Raw genomic sequence first — 15000 nt, forward strand, 5'->3', positions numbered from 1 at the left:
GCCAGCCTGTTTATTCCAGAGCTCTTCTATGATGATTGATTTGAGTCGTCTATATTTAGTCTATATTTAGTCTATATTTAGTCTATATTTAGTCTATATTTAGTCTATATTTAGTCTATATTTAGTCTATATTTCTGGCAGGTCGGCCTCGGGGATATTTGGCTTGATAAACTTTATATAAGTGTGTGAATTCCTTGTGAAGGACGCCAGAATACAAACTGTGAAGGCATCATGGTTTCCATGTTTGGCTGCAGTGCAAGCCTTCAGACTGTTAAATCCTCTTCACATCCTAATACGCAGGAGTTCTGTGTGATATTTGGGCTGAATGAGTAAACAGACAGACTGTGATGATGATCTCTGTGATGTCATCATGCAGACTCTATGAATGAGAGTGTCTCCCTGCTGTTTGCAGCTCTGGGAGACTTCGACGAGCCGCAGCGCTCCAGCATCACCATGTTCGGGGTGCTGACCATCGCGGTGAGGATCTTCCAGGACCGCTGGGGCTACGGGGTCTACTCCGGACCCATCGGGTCCGCCGTCTTCATCATCACCGTCAAATGGGTGAGTCTCACTGCTGCTACTCTCTATGTTTTCTTTAAGAAATCACCAAAATCACACCGTTTATCATAGAAAGCCATGAGAAAAACGGGCATTATTGTCAGAAATGTGAGCTTTCTGACAGTCCTTGAAGGCATCATTGGTTACAAATGTTTCTGGTCTAAAAAGTGACCAAAGCTTGTGTTAAATGTTGATATTAGTGTCAGAATCTCTTTATTCTCCATGTGTCATTTAAAATAAAGCGTTGGCACTAACCAGATCCTGTTCCAGATTCCAGATCTGTTTACACAGAGCAGAGAGGAGAGGACAGGAGAGGCTGTTTACACAGAGCAGAGAGGAGAGGACAGGAGAGGCTGTTTACACAGAGCAGAGAGGAGAGGACAGGAGAGGCTGTTTACACAGAGCAGAGAGGAGAGGACAGGAGAGGCTGTTTACACAGAGCAGAGAGGAGAGGACAGGAGAGGCTGTTTACACAGAGCAGAGGGGAGAGGACAGGAGAGGCTGTTTACACAGAGCAGAGAGGAGAGGACAGGAGAGGCTGTTTACACAGAGCAGAGGGGAGAGGACAGGAGAGGCTGTTTACACAGAGCAGAGAGGAGAGGACAGGAGAGGCTGGAAACATGACAACACTTCAATATGTACAATATGTTGAGAAAACTGTTTTTGGTCATTTTGTATCATTATTTTGTCATTTTACAACTTTTTTCGTAATTTCATGTCATTTTTTTGGTAATTTTGTGTGATTTTTTTGTCATTTTGTGTTGTTTTTTGTCGTAAGACAACTTTTTTGTTAATTTTATGTCATTTTTTGGTAATGTTGTGTCTTTTTTGGTAATTTTAAGTCAATTTTTGGACATTTTGTGTTTGCAACAATATTTGTGAGACTTGGAAAATTGTTGCATATATAAATTCCATTTTATTCCAATTTAAAAAAAAATATATATATATATATATCAGAGAAATTCAACTAACTTTTTCTCTTTTTCTGATTTCTCTCATTCTAACTGTGTGAGTTGTTCCCTCTTCTAGCCATGATGGAGCTGATTAGAGCTGCAGGACTTATAGATTTATAGAGATTTTGTATATTGCTGTGAAACACAAGTCCCTTCTCCTCTCGACTTATCTTCTCATGTTCCTGCTCTGTCTCCTGACTGTGTGCTGCTCCAGCTGCAGAAGATGAAGCAGCTGAGGGCGGTGTACCCAGAGAAGGCGGTGTACACGCAGCAGGTCGGGCCGGGCTGCTGCTTCGGGGCTCTGGCTCTGATGCTGCGCTTCTACTTTGAGGTGACTCATCAACATGAAACTAACACACACACACACACAGTTAATAACAGTCCATCTAACCACTCCATCCTGTTTGGATGTTTCCTGCAGGAGTGGGACTACTCCTACGTCCACAGCTTCTACCACCTGTCTCTGGCCGTGTCCTTCGTCCTGCTGCTGCCCAAGAAGAACCGATACGCCGGGACGGGACGCAGCGCTGCCAAGCTCAGCTGGTTCGGGCTCTGCTGCTGCGTACGTCACTCTAAATATTAATATTAATATAAATATAAATGTAAAAAGGTCACATGTGAGGGTGGGACGGGTTTAAGGCCAGACACTACAGGCCAAAACATTCTTATTTCATGCACTGGCCAATTTTGAGGTTTTGGGCTATTTTTCTTCCATAACATGTCAGAATAACATCCCAAACAAACATATAGGTGACTGGTTTTATTCCTCACGATCTTCAATCATTCATATCCTGATTTATAGACATTTTGTTCCTAAAAACAGGATAAAATTAGATTTTTTTCTTTTGACAGTATTTATCTCCTATGATAAAAAGAGATTTCCCAGTTTACTTCTGAAAAAATCTTTAAATTTAATTTATCAGCAAAATAAAATAACTTTGAAATTTGCTTTATCCAATGTTCAGACTTCTGTCCTGGAAATATACGCAAATTAGTGCATATTTAATTAGTTCAGGCCTCATTTGCATGTCTAAACTTCTACAAGAATATATGAAGAGTAGAAGTTTAATTCCTAACTTTATTCAATTATTCATACCCTGATTTATACAACATTTTGTTCCTGAAACATGACAAAATTAGATTTTTTTTTGTGGTTTTTGACAGTATTTTCTGAAATAACTGTTCAGATTTCTGTCCTGGACCTATATGCAAATTAGTGCATACTTAATGAGGTCACCCCTCATTTGCATATCTAAACTTCTATATGAAGTTTAGGTTGCATCATTCACTTTTAGTCCAGCTCATATGTCCTAACCCTGCTGCCTTACTGTTCCCTCTCCAGTCCATGTCTCCTGGCTCTTCTAAGGAGAAGACAGACAAGCCGAAGAAGAAGAAGAAGTCCTCGTTGGGGACGGTGTGGACGGTCCCCACAGAGCGCTGCAGCACCCCCATCCTGCCCCTCTACAGCCCCCCCCCCTCCACGCCCGTCAAAGGGACCAGCATCAAGCAGCTGAAAGAGATGAACGGCTGGAAGTGAGCCAGAAACAGGACCGCCAGTCCGTCTCCTCCTGAGGAGCAGGAGGAGATAGTGGTCGGGGAAACGGGACAATCACCAAATAACTGTCAGACGGAGCTGATAAACTCGTACGTGGCTGCTAAGTTCATCTTCTCCAGCAGGAAACCAACATCATGAGGACGTTCCTTTCTACTCTGAAAAACTTTTGGCTGGTAGAATATTTAAGCTCAGCAGCGATTTTAGGAATGCAGCCGGCCAGTGAAGAAGCAGAAGAACCCTGGTGCGGTTCTTACATTTAAAGGGCGAGAACAAAGAGGCCGAGCGGTCCCCGGAGCCCTCAAAGACCCGATAAGAAGACAGCCGTCTGAAGCCCGGGACAGCAAGAACACACACAGCAAGAACAGGGAGACGGTGGCTGGGACGAGCCAGTAAAACTGACTGGAATATTTATGAGGAGAACAAACAGGCAGATGGTTTATCTCTCCAAAATATATAAATTGTCTTTAGAAATGTTCCTCAGGGGAGAGCCTCTGTCTGTCTGTCTCCTCCTCCTCCTCTTTCTCCTTCCCGTCTCTCTCAGGAAAGGAAGCACGCGGCTCGCCTCCTTTATGAGAATTACAAGACTGTAAAAGCACATTTTACCGTTTTTATACGTCCGCGAGGTGCCAAATGTGTCATGTGGAGCATCAGACGGAGCAGACGGAGCATCGGATGGTTTCTGGACCAGCAGCTCTTCTGTCTGTTAACTTCACTGACTCCCTGATGTGTCTGTTCAGACTGATGAAAACTCTACTTTCATTATTATTATTATTGTCATGTTGTTATTTATTGCATTGTGGATGATTGTATATTCTGTATAGAGTGTTTCTTTTTGATAATCTTGTCATATTTTGAAAATAAAACTAAAAGTAAAACGGTCGTTTTCCTGCTCTGTTTTGTGATTTTTAATCATTTTTAGGGCCGGGACTCGATTAAAAAATGAATCTAATTAATTAGAGGCTTTGTATTGAATTAATCGAAATTAATCGCATTTTAATCGCATATAAATATTTGACCTGAGAACAGTGAGAAGTAATTTTTTTCACATGGATTTTTAGTATACCATTGAATAATGACTGAATACATAAGCTTAAGCAACAAAAATATTGTTTATTTCCGTTCAAGTCCAACAGACCAGTGACATTTTTGCCATTAAGTGTAGCAATAGCATATTAATAAATATAGAACATTTCATAAATCCAGGTAGCCTATAGGTAGGTAGACCTTCTGTAAACTAGAATACTTTGGTTTTTGAAGTAAAACACAATCCACGCTAGCTAGCACACTAGCCGCTAGCTGCTATATGTTTAGCATTGAGGTGATACTTGAGGCTGGATGTGCTGCTATGGTGATATGTGAATTCCTTGTTGCCTAGCAACACAACCATGCTCTTATGGACGCTTCCATCCGTTGGTTTTTAGTAACTAAATGTCCCATCATCCACGGGGCCAACCAAAGGTCTCATCAGCTTCTTCCTTCATGTTCACTGTGGTTTGTTGTTGTCTCAACTCATCAACGCTAGTTGGTGCTCCAGTATAATCGCTCCTCCTGAAACTCATCCAGTGAGAATCGTTCCGCGCTGCAAAAATAAGTGCCATTAAAATGCGTCAATTTTTTTAACAAGTCAATTTTTGTGTAATTAATTAATCTTAATTAACGCGTTAAAGTCCCGGCACTAATAATTTTACATCTTTTATTGTCATTTTTTGTCTTTTTTCGTAATTTTACGTCCTTTTTGGTCATTTAATGCCTTTTTTTTGTGTGTTTTATGTTTTTTGGGTCATTTTATGTGTTTTATTGATAATTTTGTGTGTTGTCTTGTATTTTTTTGGCCATTTTTTAATCTTTTCTTTATCATTTTGTGTCTTCTGGGTTTGTGTGACCCCAGTTTGTTTGGTGCCATTGTAGATGATATCTCAACAAGATCTCCAACCTAAACAACATGCCTGACATGCAAATCTACCTTTAAAGTACTGAAGAGTTCTCAGGAAACGTCGACAAAATCACCTTTTCATGACTCGCCTTAAAGCTTGGGAATAACGGCTAACATCACATCAGAGACTTGATGGCACATGACTTTTTGAAATCTTGATTAAATGGAACTGAGCTTCAAAAAAAGAAAAGAAAAGTTGTAACCCGGTCTTTAACTGCTCTTTAGGGACAGGATGGAATTTTAACAGCCTCAACCCTCCGAGCCATTATCATAACCTCGTCATATGTACTTTGCAGAAGCAGACCATTGACAAAATCCCTGACTGGCACATACTTCAAGGCCCGCACTAATCCAATCCCAAACCCACGTATCCCGTTCCACTCTCCCTTCAGGACGACACCGAGTTGTGCGTCCGCGCACGTCACCTGCCGCGAACACGACCCAAAGACTACAAACGTGTTCCGCGTATCTTAGACAAAACAGTCGAAACGTGAATGGGGAATGTTTGGAGCCGGGGGCCAAGCCGCCAGCTGCTGTGCCCAGAGAAAGGTGTTTTTGTCTGGGCTCAGAGACTTGGCCGGCTGGGCCAGCGGCACCACCCGGCTGGCTGAGCCTCCCGGCCTGACGGGACGGGAACTCGAGCCTTTTATTGCACAAGTGTGAAACACTTTTCAGCTCCTTTACGACCACTGTCTGTCCCACACCGCTCTGCTGAGGCCCACACACATTCAGCCTGTTACTGCACTCCTCAAGACTTTCTTCTGTCTCTTATCTCAAACCTAACACAATTCAACACTTTAAAAATCCTCATCCTGACCCCTAACTCAAGCCCTGACCTGCAAAATCTCCTCAGTCTGGAGTGATATAGTTCAGTAAAAACGTGATACAGGAAGTTCAGAGATGTCTGAATCACATGCTGCAGTTTGGTTTCATGTGGGACACCAACGCTGCTCTGCTGCTCTCATTTAAGGTTTTTATTTTGGTCTTTTATGTCTTTTTTTGTCATTTCGTTTCTCTTTTGTTCATTTAACGTCATTTGTGTCTTTTTTTGGTCATTTTGTGTCTTTTTCTTTTTGGTCATTTAGTGTATTTTTTGGCCATTGTGTGTCTATTTTTGGTCATGTTGTTTCTTTTTTGGTCATTTTGTTAAATTTTTTGTCTTTTTTGGGGTATTTTTTGGTCATTTCATGTCTTTTAGGGTCTTCTTTGGGTAATTTTATAGCCTGGGTATACCCAGACTGCCTTGCGCGCTCAAATTTAATTTCGAACTGCGGCGGAGTCTGGAAACTAGGGCCGTTTCTTAGTCCTGTTTTAGGGATCCAATCACAGAGCAGGGAGGGACGGCAAGACGATGACGCGTACTACTCGGCACTTGGAAGCTTGTAGTTTTCTTACGGATCCAACATGTCTGCTGCAGACGCGAAACTCTCTTTAGCTGTAGACGGTGTTTTAAATAGTTTAGAGCGAAAGTTGAAAGGCGAAAGGTCTCTGGGGGCTCCGCTGAGATCACCGGCGTTATGGTAGCGGGGCTATTAGCGTCGCTAGCGGCTATTAGCGCCGTTAGCGGCTAATAGCTAATACCATCAGAGGGTCTGAACCCGTCCTGACACCATCAGAGGGTCTGAACCCGTCCAGACGCCATCAGAGGCTCTGAACCCGTCCAGACGCCATCAGAGGGTCTGAACCCGTCCAGACACCATCAGAGGCTCTGAACCCGTCCTGACACCATCAGAGGGTCTGAACCCGTCCAGACACCATCAGAGGGTCTGAACCCGTCCAGACACCATCAGAGGCTCTGAACCCGTCCAGACACCATCAGAGGCTCTGAACCCGTCCAGACACCATCAGAGGGTCTGAACCCGTCCTGACACCATCAGAGGGTCTGAACCCGTCCAGACACCATCAGAGGCTCTGAACCCGTCCAGACACCATCAGAGGCTCTGAACCCGTCCAGACACCATCAGAGGGTCTGAACCCGTCCTGACACCATCAGAGGGTCTGAACCCGTCCAGACACCATCAGAGGGTCTGAACCCGTCCTGACGCCATCAGAGGCTCTGAACCCGTCCTGACACCATCAGAGGGTCTGAACCCGTCCTGACGCCATCAGAGGCTCTGAACCCGTCCCGTCCTGCTAAGCAGACAGTGTCAACACAATAAGCGCTGATTGACACGAGAGCGAGCCGCTCGTCTCCTCCGTGGTCGTCTGCGCCACATTCCACAGCGGCGTGGAATTTCACTTGGTTTTTTAAAATATAATAAAGAAATACATCTGAACAAATAAAACAATATGACTTCTGCACCAGAAAAGAGCGTTTTTAACTCTAATATTCCACATGCGGCGGAGAAGGTAAAGAGAAAACAATCGATTTTCATTTGAATCGATTAAAGACAGAAAGTGCTCAGTGTGAAGTGACGGCGACAGACTCGGTATGTTCGGTATGTTTGGTATGTTTGTCTCTGAACTCTGTGCTGTGGTACTTTCTCTGGTGAGCCAGTGTGCCACAGCTCCTTTCTCTGTGTGTCAGCTGTTGCCACAGCTGTTGTTAATGCTGCAGGGTCAGCTGCTCTGTGGGAACGCCACGGAGCTGCAGCCACACATCACATTCAGAGCAAAGACATTACATATATTAAATATAATTCATTTTTTGTTTCATTCTAGCTTTTGTTGGAGTGTAGAAGTTCATTTCACAAAGTGATCCTAAATCAAAGTCTGCTAACTAGCTTTTTCTCTGAGCTTTTAACTGCATTTTAGTGTTTAAAAGCTCCAGAAAAAGTTAGTGAATGGACTTTGAGTCACGATGGTTTTGTCACAACATACACAGCAGCAATATAAAGTGCTTTTTGACAGTAAAAAAACAAGAAAACTAATCAGAGATGTAAGTCGATTCCAGCAAAGCATGACTCAGTATTCCATTATGCAAAGCCGACTCATCGCTGATTTATTCTTAGACACCGGGGCAGTTAAAGGCAGCTGAGTTATATTTTTACATTTTCTCAATTTCTGCTTCCACATATAACATACGAGTACTACATCAACATATCTGAACCCTCTGAACCGTACGGCCGGGTTCCAAACACGTTTTCTTTCACCAAAAATACATCGCAGAATTATCGTAGAGAGAAACTGTAAAAGCAGGCGTTATCATCAGAGTTTGAACTTTCCGAAGGTCCTTGAACGGGTCATCAAGTTTCCATGAGAAAAAAGTGACCAAACTTGTGTTAAAATGTTGATATTAGTGTCAGAATCTCTTTATTCTCCATGTGTCATTTAAAATAAACCAGATCCTGTTAAAAACATTAAATTCTCCTCAGAGACACTGAAGACATGATTGTTTACACAGAGCAGAGAGGAGAGGACAGGAGAGGCTGTTTACACAGAGCAGAGAGGAGAGGACAGGAGAGGCTGTTTACACAGAGCTGAGAGGAGAGGACAGGAGAGGCTGTTTACACAGAGCAGAGAGGAGAGGACAGGAGAGGCTGGAAACATGACAATACTTCAAGTTCAAGACCCAAGATTTTTTCCAATATTCGTGACACTACTGTACTTTAAATTCCATTTTATTCCAATTTTTTAAAAATAATTTATCAGAGAATCTCAACTTGCGTTTTTCCTTTTTTCTGATTTCTGTCATTCTAACGATATTAATCTTCACAGAAGAGATGTTTGAGTTGTTCCAACTTCTAGTCATGATTTTATATGCCAATTTTTACTCTAAATCGTGTCTCGTCTGAAGTATTTGCTACACTGCACCATGGCGGTATAAAGAAATCTGGATACAGTGTTGGAGACGGGGCTCTGTTCATTCCTATGAAGGCTGCTCAGTGGCCAAAAAGCCAATCTTCAAAATGTGCAGAGAAATTGAAACAAGTAATTTGTGGGTTGTTGCATTCAATAAACATATCCGATAACTGACAGATGTTTCTATGGCGATGTCAGTCTCTCTGGGCTCAACAGTTAGGCCCGTCACTATAACACATTATTAGGACGATATATTTTCAGAGAAACTATCACGATAAACGACAGTATCGTTGTATTGATGTTGTTTAAGTTTTAGAACAATAGTAGAGCATAATAAGTACATTCTTTTCCACAGCAATTAATTTTTAAACCTCGAGAATATTAAACATTGGAATTGAAATGTGGAAGAGAAATATTAAAATATCCTAGATAAATCAAACATAAATAAATAAACTACAACCAAAACAAATAAAATAGACCTTCAGGCTCTATTAATATTGCACTGAGATAATCATTATGTATTATATTATTGTATTATTATAATAATATAATATAATATTATTATTTTTTATTATTACCTTGATTGTTTGCTTTTGTTCTTCCTGTAAGTAACTTTGGATAAAAGCGTCTGCTAAATGACTAAATGTAAATGTATTATTAAAATAACATATAAACAGCTGGAATGGCTGCTTGGGAAATATAGTGTTTTTTGGCAATTCATGTTGCCTTTCAAACATTTGCAGCTTTACTTTAAACACACACACAAAAAAAGTCACGCATATAAAGGAAAATATATTGAGTCCAGAAAAAAACTATCGTGTCCATTTTTATATATTGAACAATAAGTCCATATAGTAATGATCATGACAGACCTATCAATAGCATCATGTGACACACCTGAACATTTCCTACGTAATTCACCGCTACGGTTTCACTGCACTCTCAGTCTCTGATGGTAGTGCTGTTGATTCTGTGCCCGTAAACCTTCAGAAAAAGCTGATAAGACCTTAATGACTCTGTTCTACAGATCTTTTATCGAATCTGTTATTTCATTTTCTATCATTTGCTGGTATGGTAACCTTGGAATTAAACATAAAAATGCCCTACAGGGCATTGTGAAGGTTGCTAGCAAGATTGTGGGGACTCAGTTTGTTGATTTGAATTGTTTATTTAAAAGGCAAGTAGTGAGGAAAGCTAGGAGGATCTGTTCAGACGGTCCCATCCTCTCAGCTCTGAGTCTGTCTGGGACCAGCTGGTGGGTCTTATGAAAGAACAGGTCCAGATATTCATTCATCCCCACTTCCATTAGGGAACTGAACCTGGTTGAACCATGATGGTGATAGTGATGATGATGATGAGTTTGATATTGACGATGAGGATGTTGTTGAGGTTGGGGACTTATGTAGTTGACACTTCACCTGGAATTGCCTTCTGTTGACTATTGTTTTGTTTGTTTTATCTTTAGATATATATATATATAATGAGGCTGTGATCTGTTGTATGTATGTGTGTTGGAATGTATTGTTTTTTATGGATTTTATACACCTAGACTGCAAACAAATTGCCCAAGTTGGGACAAATAAACTATACTTGACTTGACTTGAACGTTAACAATTATAAAAGAGATAGATGCAGCCAGCTCCAGTCAGAAGGCTGCTCCTCCATAAAGGAGCCATAAAGGCTCAGCCTGCTGACATCCAGCCGTCTGAGCCTCCACCTTGTTCCGCCTGCAGACTGGAACAAGGACGCCAGCTGTGCACGAGTCTCAACTTCTCACACTGTCACTGTCCATGAGCCCAGCTGAGTGAAACATCACGAAGGCCTTCCAGAGAGAAGTGAGCGCTGTTATCCCCATCGGTAGGATTTACGGCGTCTCTCGCCCCTCTCTGTGACGCTCTGGGTCCAGAGAAGCCTTTTGACTTTAGATGAGGTCAAACAATGCACCATACAAGCACAAACACACTAGTTTCAGCTGGGTGAGACCTCAGACAGTGTTTGAACTCTCTGTCCTACATTATTTACTTTGATTAAGAACATCTGCTGCAGCTCATCCATTATTAAAAATGATATCTTTTGTATTATGAGGAATCTGAGAAAGTAAAAACCTACGTAGCACATGACTTCAGAGAACAGGTGCTGATACTACATTAATGTTATTCATGTTTATGAGCAGGTATGTACACTGTAATAACTTATTATGTAGTCATTTCATTTTACTTCATATATTTGATAAAATGCATTAAATATAAATGCGTCCTTGATTTTGAGGCAGTTGTTTAAGTAACTTTAATATAAAAATGTTTGAGATAGAATCTACTTATTTTGATCACATTAAATATAATCTTTATGTGTATGTAATTCTAAATCAAAATAATTTTGAATGAATCCAACACAATAGAAATAGTCTGTTTTTAATTGCCACTTAACACTTCCTGTTAAGTTATTAACTCAACTTGTAACGTAGTTAGATTTAATTAATAATATTGCGTGCAATCTGTTGCCTCAAATTTATTGAGTAGCTATTGTTTATCTTTTTTTTTACAGTGTATTATTTTACTATTGGCAGAGAAAAATATCAGGGGATGAAGACAAAGTGCACAAAACAGAGAGAAACTGGAAGTAATTTGTTGTTTATCTCACGTCTTGTAATTGTGGGAGTTTGTCAGGTTTTTAACACACAGTTTCACCAAAACATCATTATCATTATTATCATTAATTTGGTCAATTCTTGACACACTATTCCTGAATTTAGATATCCAAAGAATGACACTGAATTGAGTAAACTGGACGAATGCGATCACTTGTACGATGCAGATGAAGCCGAACGTTTAGATCTCATGTCACAGAAACAACAAGATGTTAGAGATCAGAGATCAGCCTGAGAACAGCCACGGAGCTGAACTGAGCCTCTGCTGCCACCTGCTGGACCAAAGAGCATTATAACACCCTGACGAAAGGATCATAACACTAGTTCTGTCTTTTAACTTCTGTATGAATTCATTTAGGATTATTTAGATGCAACATGAAGTGTTTGTTTGTAGTTTATTTCTATTTCTGCTTTGTTCACAAACTGTGTATTTCTTGTAGGGCTGGTTCATTAATCAGATTTATTTTCAATAAGATAATCGATATAAAACAGTTACAGCTTTCACCTGGTTTTGCTGAATTATTGACTGTTTTATGTTGAATAACGATTAGCAAAATGTTGAATAAATAGTGTCTTTTTTGGTCATTTTGTGCATTTTTGGTCTTTGGGGGTGCTGATACTACTTTAATGTTATTAATGTTTATGAGCAGGTATGTTTTATTTTACTATTGGCAGAGAAAAATATCAGGGGATGAAGACAAAGAGCATAAAACAGAGTGAAACTGGAGGTCATTTGTTGTTTATCTCATTTCTTGGAATTGTGGGAGATTGTGAAGTTTTTCAACACAGTTTCACCAAAACATCATCATTCATTTGGTCAATTCTTGACACATTAGTCTTCAATTTAGGTGTTTAAAGAATGACACTGAATTGAGCAAGTTGGACAAGTATAAACGGTGGTGAAAACAACTGATTTATTAAATGTACAGCAGTAGTTTAAGCACATTGAGGAATGATTTAAAGCCTTAGACTAAGAGAAACACATCACAAAGTTTAAAGAACATTTCAAATTAAAGAACTGTTTTTTTTCTTCTGAGCTGTGGACTCAGAACGGCCCACATGTCTTGTTGTTGGACCTCCTCTTGAGCCTCAAGGCGGACTGCTCCTGTTCTCCTGTGTGGGTGGAGGTGTCGGAGGTGCAGGAGGTGTCGGAGGAGCAGGTGGGGGGAGGTGTGTGGTGAGGCGTGGCCCAGTGTGGTGCACGGTGGGACGGTCACGGAGAAATGAGCGAACCACGTCTTTAACCTGCCAACACAGAAGCTGGAGGTCAGCTGGAGAACACCTTCAGATTCCTCCAGATCCTCTTTAATAACTGTTAATAAGAGCTGTTTGATTTAGAATCAGTTGTTGCTGCTCAGGTTCTGAAACGTTGAAGCTTGTGTTTGGGTGACTTTTATCATGCTGTTGTTGTTGTTGTTGACATGCTGCCCTACAAAGCCGAACTACAGTAACTACATTTTTGGTTGAAATTGAGTTATGACTAAAATGAACTCCTTGATGTCTGTTTTATCTTGGATATCAATATTGCTTTATTGCAAAGAAATAATGATAAAAATTGCAGTAACTGCAAAATCCATCTCAAAACCAAAGCAGACCGCAGTAACTGCACTGACCACGCTTACTGTGTTTACATGCACAGTTTAATGGAGCTATGCTTCAAAATCGTTTTGTGCATCTTATCAGACTTCTGTCCTTGTCCCAGTTTACATGCAACTGAGAAAATCGAATATCTGATGGGAACATGGCCTTCTCCTCAACACTGGGTGGGGATATGCGTCATTTCAGCAGGATAATACGCCGCCTTTCAGTTTGACACTTTGTGCCGTCGCTACCGATAATATAACTAATGTCACCTACTGCAAACGGCTAATGAACGGCTAATGTGACCGGCTACTGCGACTGGCTAATGAACGGCTACTGCGACCGGCTAATAAACGGCTAATGTGACCAGCTACTGCGACTGGCTAATGAACGGCTAATATAACCGGCTACTGCGACCAGCTAATGTGACTGTCTACTGCGAACGGCTAATGCGACCAGCTAATGTGACCGGCTAATGCGACCGGCTACTGCAACTTGCTAATGAACGGCTACTGCGACCGGCTCCTGCAACCGGCTAATAAACGGCTAATGTGACCAGCTACTGCGACTGGCTAATGTGACCGGCTAATGCGACCGGCTACTGCGAGTGGCTAATGAACGGCTAATATGACCAGCTACTGCGACTGGCTAATGTGACCGGCTAATGTGACCAGCTACTGCGACTGGCTAATGTGACCGGCTAATGTGACCATCTACTGCGACGGCTAATGTGACCAGCTAATATGACCAGCTACTGCGACTGGCTAATGAACGGCTAATATGGCCAGCTACTGCGACTGGCTAATGTGACCGGCTAATGTGACCAGCTACTGCGACTGGCTAATGTGACCAGCTACTGCGACTGGCTAATGTGACCGGCTAATATGACCAGCTACTGCGACTGGCTAATGTGACCGGCTACTGCGACTGGCTAATGTGACCAGCTACTGCGACGGCTAATGTGACCGGCTAATGCGACCGGCTACTGCGACTGGCTAATGAACGGCTACTGCGACCGGCTACTGCGACCGGCTCCTGCAACCGGCTAATAAACGGCTAATGTGACCAGCTACTGCGACTGGCTAATGTGACCGGCTAATGCGACCGGCTACTGCGACTGGCTAATGAACGGCTAATATGACCAGCTACTGCGACTGGCTAATGTGACCGGCTAATGTGACCAGCTACTGCGACTGGCTAATGTGACCAGCTACTGCGACTGGCTAATGTGACCGGCTAATATGACCAGCTACTGCGACTGGCTAATGTGACCGGCTACTGCGACTGGCTAATGTGACCAGCTACTGCGACGGCTAATGTGACCGGCTAATGCGACCGGCTACTGCGACTGGCTAATGAACGGCTACTGCGACCGGCTACTGCGACCGGCTCCTGCAACCGGCTAATAAACGGCTAATGTGACCAGCTACTGCGACTGGCTAATGTGACCGGCTAATGCGACCGGCTACTGCGACTGGCTAATGAACGGCTAATATGACCAGCTACTGCGACTGGCTAATGTGACCGGCTAATGTGACCAGCTACTGCGACTGGCTAATGTGACCAGCTAATGTGACCAGCTACTGCGACTGGCTAATGTGACCGGCTAATGCGACTGGCTACTGCGACCGGCTAATGAACGGCTACTGCGGCTGGCTCCTGCAACCGGCTAATAAGACCAGCTACTGCGACTGGCTAATGAACGGCTAATTTGACCGGCTACTGCGACCAGCTAATGTGACTGGCTACTGCGAACGGCTAATGCGACCAGCTAATGTGACCGGCTAATGAACGGCTAATGTGACCGGCTAATGAACGGCTACTGCGACCAGCTAATGAACGGCTAATGCGACCAGCTAATGTGACCGGCTAATGAACGGCTAATGTGACCGGCTAATGAACGGCTACTGCAACCAGCTATTGAACGTCTAATGTGACCAGCTAATGCACGGCTAATTTTTTTACAGCAATGCAAAACCAGAGTGCAGTAACTACATTTTTGGTGTCAAAGGTCAAATAAATCGTCATGATT

At 42.3% G+C, this 15000-nt stretch overlaps 2 protein-coding genes across 2 annotated transcripts in view; one reads left to right on the forward strand and one right to left on the reverse strand.

Moving 5' to 3' along the window:
• mymk (myomaker, myoblast fusion factor) overlaps positions 1-3048 on the forward strand; it is a 7589-nt gene extending 4541 nt beyond the window's left edge. Inside the window, exons 3-6 of the mRNA XM_059337837.1 lie at positions 413-561; positions 1726-1842; positions 1933-2073; positions 2854-3048. Of these exons, the coding sequence (XP_059193820.1) occupies positions 413-561; positions 1726-1842; positions 1933-2073; positions 2854-3048 (602 nt within the window). The remainder of the gene's footprint in view (positions 1-412; positions 562-1725; positions 1843-1932; positions 2074-2853) is intronic.
• A 9126-nt stretch (positions 3049-12174) lies between these two features.
• The window catches only part of LOC131975061 (tetratricopeptide repeat protein 16), a 17545-nt gene continuing 14719 nt past the window's right edge, over positions 12175-15000 (reverse strand). Inside the window, exon 11 of the mRNA XM_059337592.1 lies at positions 12175-12632. Within this exon, the coding sequence (XP_059193575.1) occupies positions 12477-12632 (156 nt within the window). The 3' untranslated portion in view covers positions 12175-12476. The remainder of the gene's footprint in view (positions 12633-15000) is intronic.

The sequence above is a fragment of the Centropristis striata genome, chromosome 7 (genome assembly GCF_030273125.1).
Source record: "Centropristis striata isolate RG_2023a ecotype Rhode Island chromosome 7, C.striata_1.0, whole genome shotgun sequence".
Classification (NCBI taxonomy): Eukaryota; Metazoa; Chordata; class Actinopteri; order Perciformes; family Serranidae; genus Centropristis; species Centropristis striata.